The sequence below is a fragment of the Neomonachus schauinslandi genome, chromosome 13 (assembly GCF_002201575.2).
Source record: "Neomonachus schauinslandi chromosome 13, ASM220157v2, whole genome shotgun sequence".
In the NCBI taxonomy this organism is placed as follows: domain Eukaryota; kingdom Metazoa; phylum Chordata; class Mammalia; order Carnivora; family Phocidae; genus Neomonachus; species Neomonachus schauinslandi.
In genome coordinates this window covers 66,563,123-66,582,190 of record NC_058415.1, presented here as the reverse complement: position 1 = coordinate 66,582,190, position 19,068 = coordinate 66,563,123, and the positions used below count along the sequence as shown (strand labels likewise).

Sequence of the window (19,068 nt, the reverse complement as noted above, 5' to 3'; positions counted from 1 at the left end):
GCACTCCTAAATGTTATTTGAATGACTGAATGAATGAATAAATGGACCTAACTCTAGCTTTATTCTCTCTGACTGAGAAGTGTTTCTGTCCATTGTCTTCTAGGTTTTCCCCAGGTTTCATAGCTCAATACCTAATGTCAAGAAGGCATGCCCTTAAAAGGCTTTATTTATGAAGTTTATCTAAGAACTAATAGGACACATTATATTTTAAAAATCTAGTTTTAAAAATTATGTGACTTAATAGGGACAAATAAGCGTTTTTTGTTTGTTGGTTTTGTCTGCTTACTTGGTTAGTTGATACTCAAAATTGCCAAGAAAACAGAGGAAAAGGAGGTATGATCCTTGTTTCAACCTCTTTCCCGCCACAAAAATCCATATAAGTAACTTATCTCTAAATACTTCTAGCATTTCTCTTAAGTTGTAGTTAAAAAACAGAAGGATCCATTCTCAATCGAATATTGGAAAATGACTTTGGAGAGGGTGAGGATAAAAATGTCACGCAGTTAGCACATCCCTCTTAGGACAGAGCCTGCCTTGGGCACTGCGTGTTTTCCTGGCCCCCAGCATTCTCATGAAGGCTCTTCTTCCGTCAGTGTGTCAACTTGAATAAGCTTGAACCGGTAGCAACAGAAGTCCGGCTCATCAGCAAGTCCATGGAGTTGCTGGACGAGCGGAAGTTCTGGGCTGGTATCGTGTTCACCGGAATCACTCCTGACAGTGTGGAGTTGCCCCGTCATGTCAAGTACAAGATCCGAATGGACATTGACAATGTGGAGAGGACAAATAAAATCAAGGATGGGTGAGTTCAGTCTCCCCACACCAGCCAGTTTGGGGGAAGTCAAGAGCAGCTAAAATGACTAGAGGCACTTTGTTTTAAGTAATAATTTGGTAGAAATTTCACCCCAAAATAACTGCAATTGGTGGCATGATTTTGGTGAAAGTGGCACATTCATTGCTAGAGACAGTTATTTCAAAGGTCATAAAATAATTATCTTTTGACTCAGCATTTCCGCTCAAGAGAATTAATCCTATGGCATTAAATCAACAGGTAGAAAAGAAGAAATAAAGCCTTCAGGTTCCCTGTGCTAGCATTATCCATTTTTACAAAAAGGGGCAAACAGCTAGTAAAAAAGGGAATGATTAAGCAAATTTTGGTATGTCCACTTGATGCAATGTTAGGTAGCCAAGGAAGGGGAAAAAAACCAAACCAACATTCTGGTGGTGGTATGCTCATTCTCATTATATCTGTTTAAAAATATGTGATTTCACTCATATGTGGAATATGAGAAATAGCGCAGAGGATCATTGGGGAAGGGAGGGAAAGCTGAATGGGAAGTCATCAGAGAGGGAGATAAACCAGGAGAGACTCTTAACTATAGGGAACAAACTGAGGGTTGCTAGAGGGAAGGGAGGTGGGGGGATGGGGTAATTGGGTGATGGGCATTAGGGAGGGCACATGATGTAATGAGCACTGGGTGTTATATGCAACTGATGAATCATTGAACTCTACATCTGAAACTAATGATGTACTATATGTTGGCTAATTGAATTTAAATTAAATAAATAAATAAATAAATAAAAATATGTGCACAACTGAGACCATAAAATAAGATATAAATATATAAAATGAAAATAGGGGCTCTGTCATGGTGGTGGGATTGTGGATGATTGGCTTTTTTTGATGTATGGTTCTAAGGAATATTTAGTCACCTGTGATTTGGTTTTAGGTACTGGGACCCCGGTCCTCGGGCTGACCCCTTTGAGGATATGCGGTATGTCTGGGGGGGGCTTTGCCTACTTACAAGATGTGGTGGAACAGGCGATCATCAGGGTGCTGACGGGCACCGAGAAGAAAACTGGTGTCTATGTGCAGCAGATGCCCTATCCCTGTTATGTCGATGACATGTAAGTTACCACTGAGCCGCCATCTTCACGGAACTGGGTAACACTGTTCCCAGAGAGAGTACCTACACATACATACTTATACACACATGCGTGCACATACATCCAAAGGAGGAGATAGGATGCTTTGATTTTATGTATTTTACATGTGTGTTGATAGAAAAAAATCTTTTTTGAAATTCAGTGAAGATTTTAGGAAATAAGATGCCAGGTGTAGGTCGTTGATGGTTCCAGCCACATGGACACACATGTGCACATCCTGGAATCCTCCCTCCTTTTTCATCTGTAGTTACCAGTGCTTCTATATTTTACATATCCTGCCCTTTTGGTCAAAGTTTGCTTAGTCTGCAAATTTCAAATGTGTCGTGACAAACACATGCAAGCACATACACGCACATACATCCCCCAAACACAGAAACAGTGATCTAGACCTATAAAAGCTGCCTCCAGGTCCATTTGTCCGCTTACTCTTTATATGTGGTAAACTGCATTTTGAAACAATCTAAATAAAACTGAACAAGGCCTTTTTATCTTGGACTTTAGATAATCTTTCAGTGCTTAGTCACTAAGCTGATAAGATCTCGTTGTGGAAACTGTGCTTTTGGATCTAATGATTTTTTTTGAGAGAGAGAGAGAGTGGGGGAGGGGGGAGGAGGGGCAGAGGGAGAGAGAGAATCTTAAGTAGGCTCCACCTGGGTGTGGGGGCTTGATCTCATGACCCTGACATCACGACCTGAGCCGAAACCAAGAGTCAGGTGCTGAACTGACTGAGCCACCCAGGCGCCCCTCTAATGATTTCTTGTGAGCGAGCATGGGCAGAGGTGTAGTTGCAGGCATCTGAGATATGTAATGTCTCTTCCAAGTTCTGGAAATTCTCTCATTCTCCATTGTGGTGTATGTGTGTAGGGATCAGAGTGTAGAAGGAGTGGGGTTCCTCTTACATTTGTTCTATGTTTTGCACTGAGCAGCTGTTTCCTTGTGTGGCTCGCTCTGGCTTTTCCAAGTCACCCTGAATTATCTTGTTTTTCACCTTCAAAAAGATTAGCCAGAGTTTTCCCAAGACCCCCCTCAGCCAAGATTTACTCTAGAAAGGATGTCTTAAGATGAGAACAGGAGGGAGCTTAGCGGCATTAAGGGCCTCTGCCTGTTGTCACATGGCTGGTAAGTGCCTAAGTAGTAAAGCTGGGACTTGGGCCTGGGCTCCAGGGTCCAAATTCTGTGTCCTTTTTACTTCACGGCCCACTGCCTTTCCTATTACAGTTTGGAATCTGAAATATGACTGACAAGAGCTGCCTGAAGTCTATATCTGCATTATCTGTGATAAAAGTTGAGCAAGGCAGTAGGGACATGACCTTGGAGAAGTTGAACTCTTGTGAGGGAAGGAGTTGGTTTTCTCGTTTTTGTTTTAGTACTTTAAAATAACCCACACCTCACAGTTACCTAGTGACTAAAGCAGGCCCCAAAGAAATTCTACTTGGTGGCACTTTGTTGGTCTAACTGTTAATACTACATTGTGCTCCTCATGAAGCATTTGATAACCTGTACGTTTTGGAGTCTGGAGAGCCTGCCCCTCGTTCACTCAGTCTTGGGGCTTCCTCTCGCACGCAGGCCCCGGAGGCAGTGGCCTCCGAGCCTGAATCTCACTCCCTGTAATTCTCCTCCGCCCTTCCCTGGGCCTCCAGCTTCCTGCGGGTGATGAGCCGGTCCATGCCCCTGTTCATGACGCTGGCCTGGATCTACTCCGTGGCTGTGATCATCAAGGGCATCGTGTATGAGAAGGAGGCGCGGCTGAAGGAAACCATGCGCATCATGGGCCTAGACAATGGCATCCTGTGGTTCAGCTGGTTCATCAGTAGCCTCATTCCTCTGCTCGTGAGCGCCGGCCTGCTTGTGGTCATCCTGAAAGTAAGGCTGCCACCCTGGCTCCCTGCTGCCCAGGGACTCCTAAACAGCCCAACATAGGCTATGAGGAGAAAAGCAAAGATTATTTGGGAGGGAACGGGTCAGACGTGTCCTCTCCTGCAGTTTCCTTATTCTGTATTTGGGGAGAGTGAGAGTGACTTGCCCAGGGTCAACCCAGTTGGCTAGTGGCTGAGCAGGGCTAGAACCCAGGGCTCTTGCTTCCCATGTAGGCACACACGTGTGCCATGACATTTTCTGGGCAGTGGTTCATGGCAGCATCTGAGAGCTGTTCATTTCCTTAGATGTATTGGGTGGTGATTCTGCCAGAATTTCTAAAAACCATAATCAGAGGGATACATATTATTGCAGGTTAGGTTTTTCTGGCAGCAGAGGCTGAGAGAGTTTGGTGCGGGGCTTATTACTCAGCAGACAACCTCTAGATGTCAACCTCCTCTGGGTCTGTCACAGCCACAGAAAGCTGCCTGGCCCGGGGGCTCATGATTCCAATAACTGACTGAGGGGCCCGGGGTCTGGGGTGTCAGGGAGGGAGGCCTTGGGGCTGGACAGCTCAGCTCAATGAGGCACAATTCCGGTGAGCTGTATATGGTCCCAAGTGCCCGTGGGGTTGGCCGTGCACTGCATCTCACAGTTCCTTCCCATGCTCAAACCTCCGCATTCCCCACCCCTTCCACAGGTTGACATCTAGAGGTTGTCTGCTGCAGCAGCTGGGCAGCACGTTCGCCCTTCAGGGGGACCCCAGGCAGTGCTGCTCTGTGCCACCCTATATGTTAATAGGTTTATATGCTAATCTCCTTTCCTTACAGTGATTTGTTTTAAGGAGGCATCATGTAAAAAAATATTTTCAAAGAGAGGGGAGTATGAAGGGTGAGGAACTAATATTTAGGTTAATACTAGCTACTGTTAATACAAATGAGCACTTTATGATTGCCAAGCACTGTTTAAAGCACATTCACCTGTGCTTTCTGATTATATCCTCACTAACCCATTTAACATATAAGGAAATGAGGCCAAGGAAGGTTAAGGGCTTCCCTGAGGTCACCCAGCAGTATGACAGAGTGAGTCTCACTGAAATCAACCCCTGCTCATGCTCTGATATCTGACTGCAAGGATGGAGCTCCGTGGTAGGGGTGGTGGTCCTGTGGCTGGTGGGGAAGAGCTGCTCTGCGACCACGTGCTGGCTAGTCCTCCTCAAACACACCCAGATGAACTGGCTAGAGATAGACTTGAAAGGCCCACAAGAATTTGGATGATTGTGAGAATGCAGAATCCATGGCAGGTCATCAAGGGGGAGAATAAGATTTCTTGGCCCTTTTCCATGACCTTTGGAGGGAGAAGTCCTATAGGATGCTGTCGCCCACAATTCTTTCTTGGTGCTGAGAGTCCTGGTCCTTATAAAAGGAGACACCAGGTAAACAATATTTCTTGGAGAACCAAAGAACAGAATTGTCCATTGAGTTGAACCTTGATGAATTTCAGTCCCAGACTCTTCTCTTCCTGCCTCCAGTCTTACTAGGCTGTGTGGTCTCGGGGTAGTCGTTATCCTTACTTAGGCTTCAGTTTCCTGATCAGAACAATGAGCTGCACTGCTCCTCCCTATTATCTCTCAGATGAGTATGAATAAACTCTTCTTCCCATAGATCATGCGAGGACGTGTGTGCTTGTTGAGACAGCATGTTTAATAGGTCTCTTCCTTCCCAGTTAGGAAACCTGCTGCCCTACAGTGACCCCAGCGTGGTGTTTGTCTTTCTGTCCATGTTCGCCGTGGTGACCATCCTGCAGTGTTTCCTGATCAGCACACTCTTCTCAAGAGCCAACCTGGCGGCAGCCTGTGGGGGCATCATCTACTTCATTCTCTACCTGCCCTACGTGCTGTGCGTGGCATGGCAAGACTATGTGGGCTTCACGCTCAAGATCTTTGTGGTGAGGAACCACCCCTGGGTAGTAACTGCACGCACAGCAGCCCCTGGCGCTTCACCTCCCCTTGCAGTCCAAGCCGAGAACGGGAAATGAGTGTGTGTGTCTGTGTGTGGGGGTGCAGGATTGCTGAGCCTTTGGGGCATCTTTGGAAGCATAAAATTCTAAAAGTTTTACACTCTGTCATGCATGCATTTCTGAAATGTGTGTGCATAATGAGGGGTTATAAATAGAATCCTTTTCTGTGCTGCTAGTGAGCCCACTCTCCTCAAGGGATCTGTAGGTGAATACTTCCATATCTTGTAATTGATCCATTTTGCAAATTCAAATTTCTCTAGGTGAAATTTATATTAGAAGTGCCAGAAAATGAGAGACTAGGAGATGGATAAGATGGATAAGTGACTTTTGCCTCTTTCTCACAGAGCCTGCTGTCTCCTGTGGCTTTCGGGTTTGGCTGTGAGTACTTTGCCCTTTTTGAGGAGCAGGGCATTGGGGTGCAGTGGGACAACCTGTTTGAGAGCCCCGTGGAGGAAGATGGCTTCAACCTCACCATTTCAGTCTCCATGATGCTGTTCGACACCTTCCTCTATGGAGTGATGACGTGGTACATCGAGGCTGTCTTTCCAGGTACATGGGGCTTCCACACAGCTTTAGCCATCGGCTGGGGAAAATGTAATTTCTAGCTGCCAAGCTCTGCCCGGTCTGTGGTGGAATTTCTGTAGGGCCTGGGGCTCCCCGGAAAGTGGCTAGGGCTTTAGACCCACGGCAAGCCAACAGTCCGAGGAGAAGCAGCTGATGCTGAAAGTATTACTGCTCCAGCTCTCATTTCCTGAGCCCTGTGTGCCGTGCTGTATCAAGTGTTGTGTAGACTTGGGGACTTGCTCTTAGACCCACTTTTTTGCAAATGAGAGAAGCAGGACTCAAGTAACTTGCCTGTGGACACACAGCTGGTCAGTGTTGGTGCTTGGGGGTGAACCCAATTGGGTCACACTGGGTCAGCTAGTCTAGAGGGTTCCTCCTTCCAACGCTGGCCCAGTTCTCTAATTCCGTATCCCCAGAATGAGCCACCGGCAGAGGTTCTGTTTCCTGAGTACAGCTTGTAAAGAGTAAGATATGTTGGCTCTAAGCCCTTACCTGTGATTTAATCAAACTAACATTCATGAAAATTCATTTTAGTACTTCCCTTGAATAAATCTCCTTGACCAAGACCTGCCGTGGATACGTGTTTATACAGATCAAATTCTAAGAGAGTGAGGTTTAACTTTTTCTGCTTCCCCTGGTTTTCCTCTAAGGGAGTGTATGTGGAATGTTCATTACCTCTACTTGAGCTTCCTGCATTGATAGGCAATTTTGTATCCTACAGATCTGGGTTCAGATTCTGAGTCCTTCCATTTACTGTCTGAGTGACCTCAGTAGGCTACTTACCCTCAGTTTCCTCATCTATAAAATGAGTGGCTGATAACCTGCCTCATGGGGTTGTTTGAATGCATAGTAGGTGTCAGCAGATGTGAGCTCCCACAACCCCCACCTCCATCCCAGGGTGGTGTCACCTCCAGATGCTGTGTCAAGGAGGGAGTAGTTCTGGCTGGGATACCTCAGGAATGCTAGGATGTTGCTGTGCTTGGCTTCCATCTTGGTTTTTATCTTCGCTTGCAGGCCAGTATGGAATCCCCAGGCCCTGGTATTTTCCTTGCACCAAATCCTACTGGTTCGGTGAGGAAAGTGATGAGAAGAGCCACCCTGGTTCCAGCCAGAAGGGAGCATCAGAAAGTAAGTGCTGTCGACCTGCCCTTCCCTTAGCCTAAGTGCTGTTGCCCCCACTGACTGTCAGGGACAAAGGATGGCTTTAGCCCTTTAGAGAGTCTGAAACCACTCTAGGAGCAAAGAAATCACACACAGTGCATCTTTCCAAATTCTCCCATGCCATTCGTGTCCAGTGCTATTGTTGACTTATCGGGGAGTCACTCTCTTGGTCCCTGAGGGCCATTGCCTTTGTTTTCTTGGCTTCTAGGAAAGAGGCCCTTGATATCTATACATTCACTCCCCCACCCCCCCCAACACACACTCTTTATGATAAATTAACAGCTAGGAAGAGGGGGTAAAGACAACTGTGATTGAAGAACCATAACCTTGCTGCCCGCCTTGTCATGGTGATGGAAATATGAGCCTGTGTAGGCTGCCACTAAGTGGCTGTCAGAGCTCAGCCTGTGCTTCTTGATGTTCTCACCCTTCATTATCCAGAGCCCTAATCCTCTCCTGGCTCCTGACTGTAGGTGGAGGTGCCCACAGTTTAGCAAAGGCTCTGCCTTCTGGGCCGTTTGCTCTGGTTCTTGGAGAGAAACTGTTTTTGTGTTCAGTGTGGCTTCCCAAGTACTTAATGAGTCCCTTTCCTGCTGGTCTCTTCTGTGCCTTCACCTGGTTGCCAGTGGAAAAGTCTGCTGTTCCTTAGGCATACTGGACAACCTACAGCCGGCCCTTGCCCACTGTCCCAGCCTCTTCTCCTGCTCTTCCTGCTCTGCTTGCCCAGTCTCCTCTTTACACCAAGCTTCTGTGTCAGTCTCCTGGAATATGTTCTGTTCTTCCACACCCCCATGCCTTTGTACGTACTCTGTCCTCTCACAGGAGAGCTCTTTCTCCAACTTTCCTGCCTTCCTCCTCCTTCCTCAAGATCTAATTCTGTACCTCATCCCTGAGTAGTCCTTCTAGATTCCCAAGTAGTCAGTCAGTTCCTCCTCTAAGATTGCATGGCATTGAAAAACAAACAAAAGGCTTTTCTATTTAAAATAATTGTAGACTCATGGATGTTGCAAAAAAAATAGTATTGGGAGGTTTCCCTTGTGCCTTTCATTTCCATTTCCCCCGATGGTAACACCTTGCATAACTACAGCACAATATCAAAACCATGACATTGACACTGGTATAATGTGTAGACCTTCTTCAGATTGTAGAGTTTTACATGTACTCATTCACGTGTGTGTGTTTAGTTCTGTGCACTTTGTCACATGGAGATTCATGTAATCACCAGCTCAGTCGAGATGCAGAACTGTTCCATCCACACAGACTCCCTCATTCTGCCCCTTTAAAGCCACCCCCATTCCTCCCCAGTCCCTGATACCTGTCAGCCACTACTCTGTTCTCCACATGGTATTTCCAGAATGTGATATGAATGGAACCATATAGTATTGAACATTTTGAGGTTGGCTTTTTGTCACTCAGCATTATTCCCTTGAGATCCATCCAAGCTGTGATGCATATCAACAGTTCACTCCTTTCCATTGCTGAGTCGTGTTCCACGGGCTGGGTATTCCACAGTTCTACGGCATTTTTAGATGTGTTTTTTAAACCGCTTTTCGCCTCCTGTATTTTGATTCCTTGTCAAGTCTTTTTCTCCCAATAGACTGTGAATGCTCCTTTATCAGTGAATTCCCATCACCAACACTCCTGCCCAAACAGGCCCTAAATAAATGTCTGCCTGAGAAACCAGAAGTATGCGTGGAGAGAGGACAGCTGTGGGAGTACGAGCCCAGCCGCCATGTCTTTGTGCCCCACTCGTCGGTATTTGCCGTGGTTCATGCCCATCCTCTGTCTTCTGTCTCCTGACAGTCTGCGTGGAGGAGGAGCCCACACACCTGAAGCTGGGCGTGTCCATTCAGAACCTGATGAAGGTTTACCGGGATGGCATGAAGGTGGCTGTTGATGGTCTGGCCTTGAATTTCTATGAGGGCCAGATCACCTCCTTCCTGGGCCACAATGGAGCTGGCAAGACCACCACCATGTAAGAAGAGGGTGTGGCTGTCAGAATCAGCTGCGGGCAGGTTCCGTAGCGCAGTTAGAAGTCAGGATGCAAGGGCATTGCGTTGGTCACGGGGGCAAGGGCAGCGCCGGGGAGGAGTTGACGAATGTAAGATATTATCTCATCACAAGAGTGCTTTCCCCATGGCTGGTTTTGGCTAGATATCTCCTCGGCCTGAAAACAGCCTGGGAGCCCTCTTGGTGACCTTTCCCATTTGGTTCTCAGAATTCTGCACTGTTCCTGGAACCCTAAGGCTGTGACAACTCCGAGAAAGGGTCTCCCTTTTGAGCTGGTTTGGTTAGAACTATGAAGCAAGAATGTGGGGAGATTGGATATGTTGGAGGGAAGTAGTGATTTCCAGGAGCTCTGTCGCTAAGGAGGTGTGAGACCTGGCCATGTGACTGCCCTTTCTGGGACCTACAGGGACCTATAAAGACGTTATAATGGGTGGCTTCACGAGGGAGAATGGGCCATACACGCCAGAGTTAGCCTCAGTGACTTTTATTTTTATTTATTTTTTTAAAGATTTTATTTATTTATTTGAGAGAGAGAGAATGAGAGACAGAGAGCATGAGAGGGAGGAGGGTCAGAGGGAGAAGCAGACTCCCTGCCGAGCAGGGAGCCCGATGCGGGACTCGATCCTGGGACTCCAGGATCATGACCTGAGCCGAAGGCAGTCACTTAACCAACTGAGCCACCCAGGCGCCCTGCCTCAGTGACTTTTAGTGTGGTCCCTCAACTATTGCCAAGGGTATATCTTTAGGGATGATGACCTTTTCCTGTTTTTGTTTTTCTTTTTTTTGGTTAATGCAAAAATCAATATATGAACATTGCAGATAATTTTTAAAAGGTGCACAAAAATCCTGCTGAACACAAAAAATGATTTTTATCTCTGAATAACTTTTTCTGGTTTGTCCAATTTTCATGGACATGATTTTAGACTTACAAAGTGTATGTTTCAAACTGTACTTTCCATTGCAAATTGGAATCATTTAAAAATGCTTGTCCTGATAATGCCCTATCCAACACATAGGCCCACTCCTGGTTATCCACTAAAGCAAAGACTTGTTTGCTTTGTAGGGGTCAGTTCGGGTCTGTTAGGAAGGAATGGGGGTGTAGGGGGGTGATGCCTCTGCTGCAGGTGCCCGGGCTCTGCGGCCTGGTGTGGAGCATTTCCAGGGGAATGGGGATAGCACTGACTCTTGCACTTGTAAATTTTTGTCTTCAGGTCAATCCTGACCGGGTTGTTCCCTCCCACCTCGGGCACTGCCTACATCCTGGGAAAAGACATTCGCTTTGAGATGAGCACCATCCGGCAGAACCTGGGGGTCTGCCCCCAGCATAACGTGCTGTTTGACATGTGAGTACCAGCAGCACTTTGAGAAGCACACCCTCCCTGGATGTGTGTCATGAGTCATGGGCCGAGGGGGACTTAAGCATTCTGCCTTCTGTGGGGGTGGCGGGTCTCACCTCCCTGCACAGTGAGACCCGGTCGTCCTTCCGTTTTAGGAAGAGTAGGAGGTAATTGTTGGGTGAGAGATGTCCCATCAGTCCAGCTGGTGGATGAGGGCGTGGGAAAAGGTGCTCTCCATTACTGACACTCTAGAGGGCCAGTTAGCCTGTCGGCTCTCCCATCACTCTCCTCCCTGGCACCAGCTGCAGCTCTTAGCCCAGACTTGGCAGTGCCTCGGGGCCCTTGTCATGATGGCCCAGCATTTCCTGCTCAAGACATTGCTTCCATTCAGGTGGGCCTGTCAGCAGTTCAGACCCCCCAGGGAGCCCTCGTGGGGGAACAGAGAAAGACCTGGGCTCTCTGACCTTGGGCAAGGGCTTCTCCCCTTCTGGACCCCCATCTGCTCTTCCCTAGAGCGAGCAGCTCAGGCTCATGTCCTCCATAGGGGCCTCCCTTCTCGCACTGTCTGAGTTCCTGGAGGGGGCTCCTCCAGGTGAAAGCCGAGCCAGCTTCTTGGTCGATGGTCGATTATGGGGTGGGCCCTTTGAGGACCTGGATTGAAAGTTGCAACTGCCTAATGTATGGTGGCCAGGCCTGCTGGGAATAGGCTGGAAGGGACTGGTCACATTTCAGCTTTGGCTTCTTCAGCATCTCCGGTGGTTGCTTACGGTTGTTCTGTCTTGATTCTTCCTGTTATTTTTCAGAAGTTGAGATAGTTAGAAAAGGTCGGGGTGGGGGGCAGTGGAAACATGCCCATTTTCTTCTGTTGTGGGTCAGGAAGCACTGGGTTCTGATGCAGCCCGTGTGGTGCAGAGCTGACCTGCCCTTCTGTCCCCAGGCTGACTGTGGAAGAACACATCTGGTTCTATGCGCGGCTGAAGGGGCTCTCGGAGAAGCACGTGAAAGCAGAGCTGGAGCAGATGGCCTTGGATGTCGGTTTGCCACCCAGCAAACTGAAAAGCAAAACAAGTCAGCTGTCAGGTGAGTCCCCCTCCCCCCGCCCCCAACACACACGCACGAGAAACAACAGCTGTCCCAGTGTCCCAGTGTGGGGGTGGGGGGGTAGGTCAGAAGTGCGTCCCTGGCTTGTCCCCAGGTGGGTGCCTCTGATCGTCTCTCAGCGCCTCTGCCTTCGCTGTCTGGGGCCGGTCCTGGAACGTCTCTCTCTCTCTCTCTCTCATAGGCGGAATGAAGAGAAAGCTGTCTGTGGCTTTGGCCTTTGTTGGGGGATCCAGGGTTGTCATTCTGGACGAGCCCACAGCCGGTGTGGACCCTTACTCCCGCAGGGGAATATGGGAGCTCCTGCTGAAATACCGACAAGGTAGCTTGTGTGTGTTTATTTCGAGGGAGGGAGGGATGCAGGGGCTCTTGAGACGTATGGCTGCAGCCGTGGCTCATGGCTGTTCTTGACAGAGCAGCAGAATTGCTTCTCAGGAATGTGCGACTTCTTTTCTTAGAGCTCTGTGCTCACCCGTGGTCTGGACGTGGAAGGAAGACCTGGCTTACAAGACACTTAACATGTATGCCCTTCATTATCTAGGGGCTGGCAAGAAGAGAAGTGGGGATAAAGGGCATGGTCCCCAGAGCTACTTCTAGCATGGAGCTTGGACATGTCTGTTACAACTGTGTTCCCCTCTAGACGGATGGCTGAGAACAGAGGATATGTCTTTGTTCATCTCTGTCCCCAGCATGGTACACAACATATGTTTGTTGAAAGCGGGGATGGGCAAATGAGGAACATGGACTTCGGAGCCAGTTCCAGCTGGCCCTGAGACCTTGGAAAAGTCATTTAACTCGTCTCCTCTTTCTTTACCTACAATAACAGTAGTGCCTGCCTCATAGAAGCTTTAGTGAAATGAGAATGCATGCAGACCACCTAGCACCCTGCCTGGCGTGTGGCAGATTCCCGAACGAATGTTCCTGTTCTGATTTCTGTGAGGATGGCTTTGCCACACAGGCTTCCAGATTCCTCTGCCTCGGTGACCCCTGCGGATAGATCTGTCGTTGCAGCTGCTTCAGTCACTGAGAACCAGGAGGCCTCACTCGTCCCGTGCCCTTGTGTTTGTGCCTGGCAGGCCGCACCATTATTCTCTCCACACACCACATGGATGAAGCAGACATCCTGGGGGACAGGATTGCCATCATTTCCCATGGGAAGCTGTGCTGTGTGGGCTCCTCCCTATTTCTGAAGAACCAGCTGGGAACAGGCTACTACCTGACCCTGGTTAAGAAGGATGTGGAATCCTCCCTCAGTTCCTGCAGAAATAGCAGTAGCACTGTGTCGTACCTGAAAAAGGTGAGTCGTGTTTTCAGTGCTGGGCTGGCGCTGGGCTTGTTGGCTGGGAGTGGCTTGTCCACTGGCTTGTCCATGTCCACTCCACTCTGCCGCATGGGGGTCACCATCTCCCTTTGGAATCACATCATACTTCTTGTGTGGAAAGTGCAGGACACATCTGTTCCTGCAGTGACAGTGTGGTTGGATCCCACTTCCTTCTTCCTGTGGAGGCACAGTGAGTGATAGAGAAGGTCCTTAGGGGACTTTATTAGAGTGAAGAAAAAAGACTCGCTAGGAGTGACGAGCCCGAGCTGCAGAATGCTCTCTCATTCCTGCTCATTCCCTTTGAATCTCATTGACCTTAACTTCTAAACTACACAACAGCAAATATTTATTGAACACTGATTTCATGGCGGACACGCTAGCAGATTCTGGGCATAAAAGAAAATGACAGTACTAGTTAATTTTTTTGCAGCATCGTTATTTATAAACTTTTCTTTTTTTTTTTTTTTAACTTCATCTCGAAGTGCCGAACAACAGTGGGAGGGAGGTATTGTGATTATTATCTCAGATTAGGGAAATGAGGCTTGTAGGCCAGCGAGCAGGTAAGTAACAGAGGTGGGACCAGAACCCGATAACCAGGTAGGTTTTCCTCTGTTCCACCGTACATGCCTGAGATCCATTTGTGTGCTGGAACCAGTGGCACCTAAAACATTTACATCCCAGCCTTCACCTCCCGTCTGCTTATCTACTTTTTAACTAGTGCCTGTTACTCCAAGTGTGGTCTGAGGACCAGCAGCACCGGGATTACTCGGGAGCTTGTTAGAAATGCAGAAACATGGGCCCAGCTCTCAGACTCACTAAATTAGAATCTGCATTTTAGCAAGGTCCCCTGGTGGCTCAACATAAGTCAAGGCTTGAGAGGCACCGAGCCAGATAACCAGGCAGGTGAATCCATGCTAGGAGGGTCAGTGGATGCCTGGCGACAGCGTTCATCGCTGGCCCCCCTTCCGTTGTGGCTGTGCTCCCTGACCTCCTGTGCACACAGCACACGTGTGTCAGCGGCTTCCGAAGCCACGGCCGCCCCGTCAGTTGCCTCCCAGGAGGAGCCACGCAGTAGGGCCTCGTGGAAGCCCGCCCTGGCGAAGGTGCTGGTGGCTGTACCTTGCTCGGTCCCTGACCCATTCTCACCTCCTTCTTTGCCATCAGGAGGACAGTGTTTCTCAGAGCAGTTCTGATGCTGGCCTGGGCAGCGACCATGAAAGTGACACGCTGACCATCGGTAAGGACTCTGGGGTTTCTTATTCAGGTGGTGCCTGAGCTTCCCCCAGCTGGGCAGAGTGGAGGCAGAGGAGGAGAGGTGCAGAGGCTGGTGGCGCTGACTCAAGGTTTGCTGCTGGGCTGGGGCCGGGAGGGGGTGGGGGGTGCTGGGAGAGGGTGCAGCTTGGTGGCAGATTGGCTTAATGCTTGCTGGGGGGCTCGGTGTGGGAGTTGGCAGGGCAGTGACCCCGAGAGGCTGACGTGATTGGGGGTGGGGGATCTCCTGGGGAATGGATCTGGCTGGACACTGGAGACCAGGGATGAGGTGCTGAGGGCCAAGCCATGGGGGAGGGATTGGATCTCAGTAGCTAAGGAGAGAGAGAGCCCAGGAGACGGAGAGCAGCCTGCTGGGTCCTCCTTTGGCACAATATATAGGACACCAGTGTCCCAGTAACACCTGTGGAGCAGAAGCCTTTACTATGTCCATCAGTGCCCAGTCCTAACAACTGTCTTTTTCCAGAGAGATGTCTTCCTCCACGAACTGTTTGATTAGCCCTTTATTGACATAAATAGAAGGAGCCTCGTTTACAGGTTAGGGAAGGGTGAAGAATCGTTTAATTTTCCATTGCTCAGGTCTTCCATTGAAGACTCCTAGAGTTCAGGCAATAGACACAGGCTTTCCACCTCTGAAAGTCTTCCACCCACCCACAATGTACTGAGAACCTACAGTGTTCCTGGCTTTGGTGAATAAGACCTAGTCCTTGCTCCCAGGAACTCTCAGGCCAGAGATGAACATGCGGAAAGACTTAAGTATTGGGGACGGGTGTCCTGCGTGGACACCTGGCTTCTGAGGGGTAGGCAAAGGGAGAAGGTGAGGCATGGCTGGCCCTTGATGTGGGGGGCCTCTGAGCCGCCTGAGCTGTCCTTGTGCTTTGGTCCCTACAGATGTCTCGGCCATCTCCAACCTCATCAGGAAGCACGTGGCTGAGGCCCGGCTAGTGGAAGACATTGGGCATGAACTGACTTACGTGCTGCCCTACGAAGCTGCCAAGGAGGGGGCCTTTGTGGAACTCTTCCATGAGATTGATGACCGGCTCTCAGACCTGGGCATCTCCAGTTACGGCATCTCGGAGACGACCCTGGAAGAAGTACGTTCAGTGACTGACTGTCCGAGTATAGCAGGTCCCACAGTCCCAAGGCCAGACAGGTAGCCTGCTTTTCCCCCAGGGGAATAGGATTACCACGGAACTGGTCATTTGAGGCCTTATATCATTGATATTGGGGTATTACTGCCATAGTTAACCCTTTAAAGTGGTGGGAGATGGCAGGAGAGCTAGATTAGGATTGCTCCCTGACATGGCTGTGTCATGGCCACACGTAGGAAATAGCCAACATTTATGGAAAATCTGCATGTGCCTCGTGCTGACCTGGGTGTGTGGGGGTTTTTTGCTGTTTTTTGTTTGTTTGTTTTAATTATTGTAGGGGTGCCTGGGTGGCTTAGTCGGTTAAGTGTCCGACTCTTGATTTCAGCTCAGGTCATGATCTCAGGGTCGTGAGATCGAGCCCTGTGTCAGGCTCTGTGCTCAGCGCGGAGTCTGCTTGGGATTCTCTCTGTCTCTCTCCTTCTTCCCCTTCCCCCCCATTCATGCACACTCTCTCTCTTTAAATAAATAAAATCTTCAAAAAAAAATCATTGTAACTTAATATTATCCCTATAATAAGATGAAAAGGTGGGCACTCAGGGATGCCGAGCTAGGATTCAGCATCGAGGGTTTGGGCTACAAAGCCCATGCTCTCTCTACTGTGTAGCAGCTCCTGCCTTTAGAGACCACAGCATCATAGACCTGGAGGGCTGGGAAGGATACAAAAGTTGTCTGGCCCAGTGGTCCCCAAGCTTGACCAGGCAGAGAAATCATCTGGGGATATTACTGACAATAAAAATTCCAAGCCTTGGCGCCAGGGTCTTTGAATGAGAATTTCTGGAGGTAAGACCTTAATGTCTGTGCTTTTATTACATGCTTTCCAGGCTGTGGTCTGTAGTCCAGAGTTTAGAAATCATTGGCTAGTTCACATTGTCTTACGATGTTTGAATCCCTGATATAATATTTCTAGTAATGGGGAGCCCATCATCTTTTGATCATTCTGTCTTGGATGACTTAGCATGGTGCTAGCCTACTCAAGAGATTTGGGGGCCATAGACCTGGAAGAAGCCACCTTACGTGTTCCCTGTAGATACAGAACACATTTCTTCTGTAGTGTTCTAATGTCAAACCTTTAATTTGAAAAAGATTGTCTGGATTGATAGTTCTCACTACCGGGAAAATGTTCTCTGGTTAAAAATGCCTTCACTCCCAAATGACTGGCAAAGTATTACTAATAATTGAAGCTTTTACTTTTTGTCTTTAGGGGCTAACAAGCCACTCAATAATGTAATAATCATGGCGGTGATGGTTGCTTTCATCACATGATGCTTATACTATTCTCACTACCGTTTTTTCAGATATTTCTCAAAGTGGCCGAAGAGAGTGGGGTGGATGCTGAGACCTCAGGTAAGCCTCAGGGGGAGCTGTATGCTCTGGGAAGTGCCTCTGTAGGCCATCTTAGCTCACCAGTGTTGTCCCTTTCCCTTTGACTTGAGGAGGGCTTGTTTTGTTACAAATAAAATAAAATGTGGAATTCCTTCCTTTTGTCTGCAGATGGCACCTTGCCAGCCAGACGAAACAGACGGGCCTTCGGGGACAAGCAGAGCTGCCTTCGCCCATTCACTGAAGATGATGCTATTGATCCTAATGATTCTGATGTAGACCCAGGTCTGTTTGGGCAAGATCTGTGTTCCATTGTTTGAAAGTGAATTTCTTGTCTTGTGTTATTCCCACGTTACCTTTTAACGGCCTTGAGCGTGGGATAATAGATGCCTACAGGGTCCAAAGGGTAGTGGGATGATGAAAAAAGCCACATTCACTTTTCCAGCATTGGGCAAACCATCAAACCTGAAGGAGCCCATCCTCATCACTTTTTTCATTTAGTTGAGATCTTTCACTTGAGACACATATAAAAGGATGGTCCCTCAGTCCTCTGAATCCATTTTTATCATTTCTGTGGAGACCCAGTTTCTTGCCTAGATAAGGTATTTAATTGTTGATGAATGATTTTTTTTTTTTAAGATTTTATTTATTTATTTGAGAGAGAGAATGAGATAGAGCATGAGAGGGGGAGGGTCAGAGGGAGAAGCAGACTCCCTGCTGAACAGGGAGCCCGATGCGGGACTCGATCCCGGGACTCCAGGATCATGACCTGAGCCGAAGGCAGTTGCTTAACCAACTGAGCCACCCAGGCGCCCATTGATGAATGATTTTGAAATAAGTCAGTTTTTAGAGCTAATTGTACCTTAGACTTAGATATTCTGGATGAGTGTGTCCCTCTGTGTTTGACTGGGATGGAGAATGGAAGACAAGAAGTCAAGCAAATCTTGGTAAAATGTGAAAGCGCCTCAGTTAGGAATCATTAGTTTAAGACAAGGATTTTTATACGATTTTGAGGTACAGAAACCTTTCTCCCAATCCTGCTCCTATGAGTGTGTGGCCCTCATGTTTTCCCTGATTTCAGACATTGTCTGTACTTAGATCATTTGAATGTGTCTATTTTTACCAAAATAATAGATGGTAGACAAATCAGCATTGTCTGTTCTCAATTATGTCAGCCTAAATGCATGGCCTGTCTCATAGAATATTTTACAAGAAATTGGGGATGACTTGGTTCATCTGAATGACTTGATATACAACAGTTATGTGTGAATGCTTCTCTTCAGTTGTCTCAAGGCACCTTCATTTTGTGCACTCCTCACATGAGGACTGGAAGGCAGAAAGCTCTACTGTTGGACATCTGGGGTCCTAGCTTTTCCTGGGACATTGATTTGTCATGAAAGCCCTTGACTTCTGAGAGACTTTGGCTTTCAAACACAAGCCTCCAAGATGGTTGCTGAGGATGATGGAGGGCGGAGCGTGGTGAGGTCAAGACTGCCTCAGATACTAGGTGACCTTCAGTGTTGGCTTCTTGCAGAATCCAGAGAAACAGACCTGCTCAGCGGGATGGATGGCAAAGGCTCCTACCAGGTGAAGGGCTGGAAGCTCACACAGCAGCAGTTTGTGGCCCTTCTGTGGAAGAGGCTGCTGATTGCCAGACGGAGTCGGAAGGGATTCTTTGCTCAGGTGACAAGTGCTGCTCCAGGCCAGTGACTCTGGCTCCCCGGGTGGGCCGCAGGCTCCCTGACCAGTGCAGGCAGGAGAGGGTCATGGTTATGAGGTGGGTGCTGGAGACAGACTTTCCGTATTTCAATCCCAGTTCTGCTTCCTGCCGCTCACGCATCTGCGGGCGAGTTACTTCTCTGTGCCTCCGTGTCCTCATCTTTAGAATGAAGATAATGTGCCTATGACATAGGGTTGTTATGAGGATTAAAGTGAGTAAGTGCTTAGAATGGGGCCTGGCATTAAGTCCTGCTGTGCTCTGTGTGTGTGTGTGTGTGTGTGTGTGTGTGTGTGTGTGTGTGTG

The 19,068-nt window shown here is 48.4% G+C and overlaps 1 protein-coding gene across 1 annotated transcript in view; it reads left to right on the top strand.

The window, feature by feature from the left end:
- Nucleotides 1-19,068, top strand: part of LOC110581396 (phospholipid-transporting ATPase ABCA1) — a 127,742-nt gene that overhangs the window by 79,416 nt on the left and 29,258 nt on the right. The window contains 17 exon segments of the mRNA XM_021691219.2: nucleotides 594-799; nucleotides 1,728-1,782; nucleotides 1,784-1,905; nucleotides 3,585-3,807; nucleotides 5,524-5,745; nucleotides 6,162-6,366; nucleotides 7,396-7,509; nucleotides 9,343-9,514; nucleotides 10,761-10,892; nucleotides 11,824-11,966; nucleotides 12,169-12,306; nucleotides 13,061-13,281; nucleotides 14,470-14,542; nucleotides 15,466-15,668; nucleotides 17,021-17,069; nucleotides 17,217-17,330; nucleotides 18,580-18,728. Coding sequence (XP_021546894.1) covers nucleotides 594-799; nucleotides 1,728-1,782; nucleotides 1,784-1,905; nucleotides 3,585-3,807; nucleotides 5,524-5,745; nucleotides 6,162-6,366; nucleotides 7,396-7,509; nucleotides 9,343-9,514; nucleotides 10,761-10,892; nucleotides 11,824-11,966; nucleotides 12,169-12,306; nucleotides 13,061-13,281; nucleotides 14,470-14,542; nucleotides 15,466-15,668; nucleotides 17,021-17,069; nucleotides 17,217-17,330; nucleotides 18,580-18,728 — 2,541 coding nt within the window.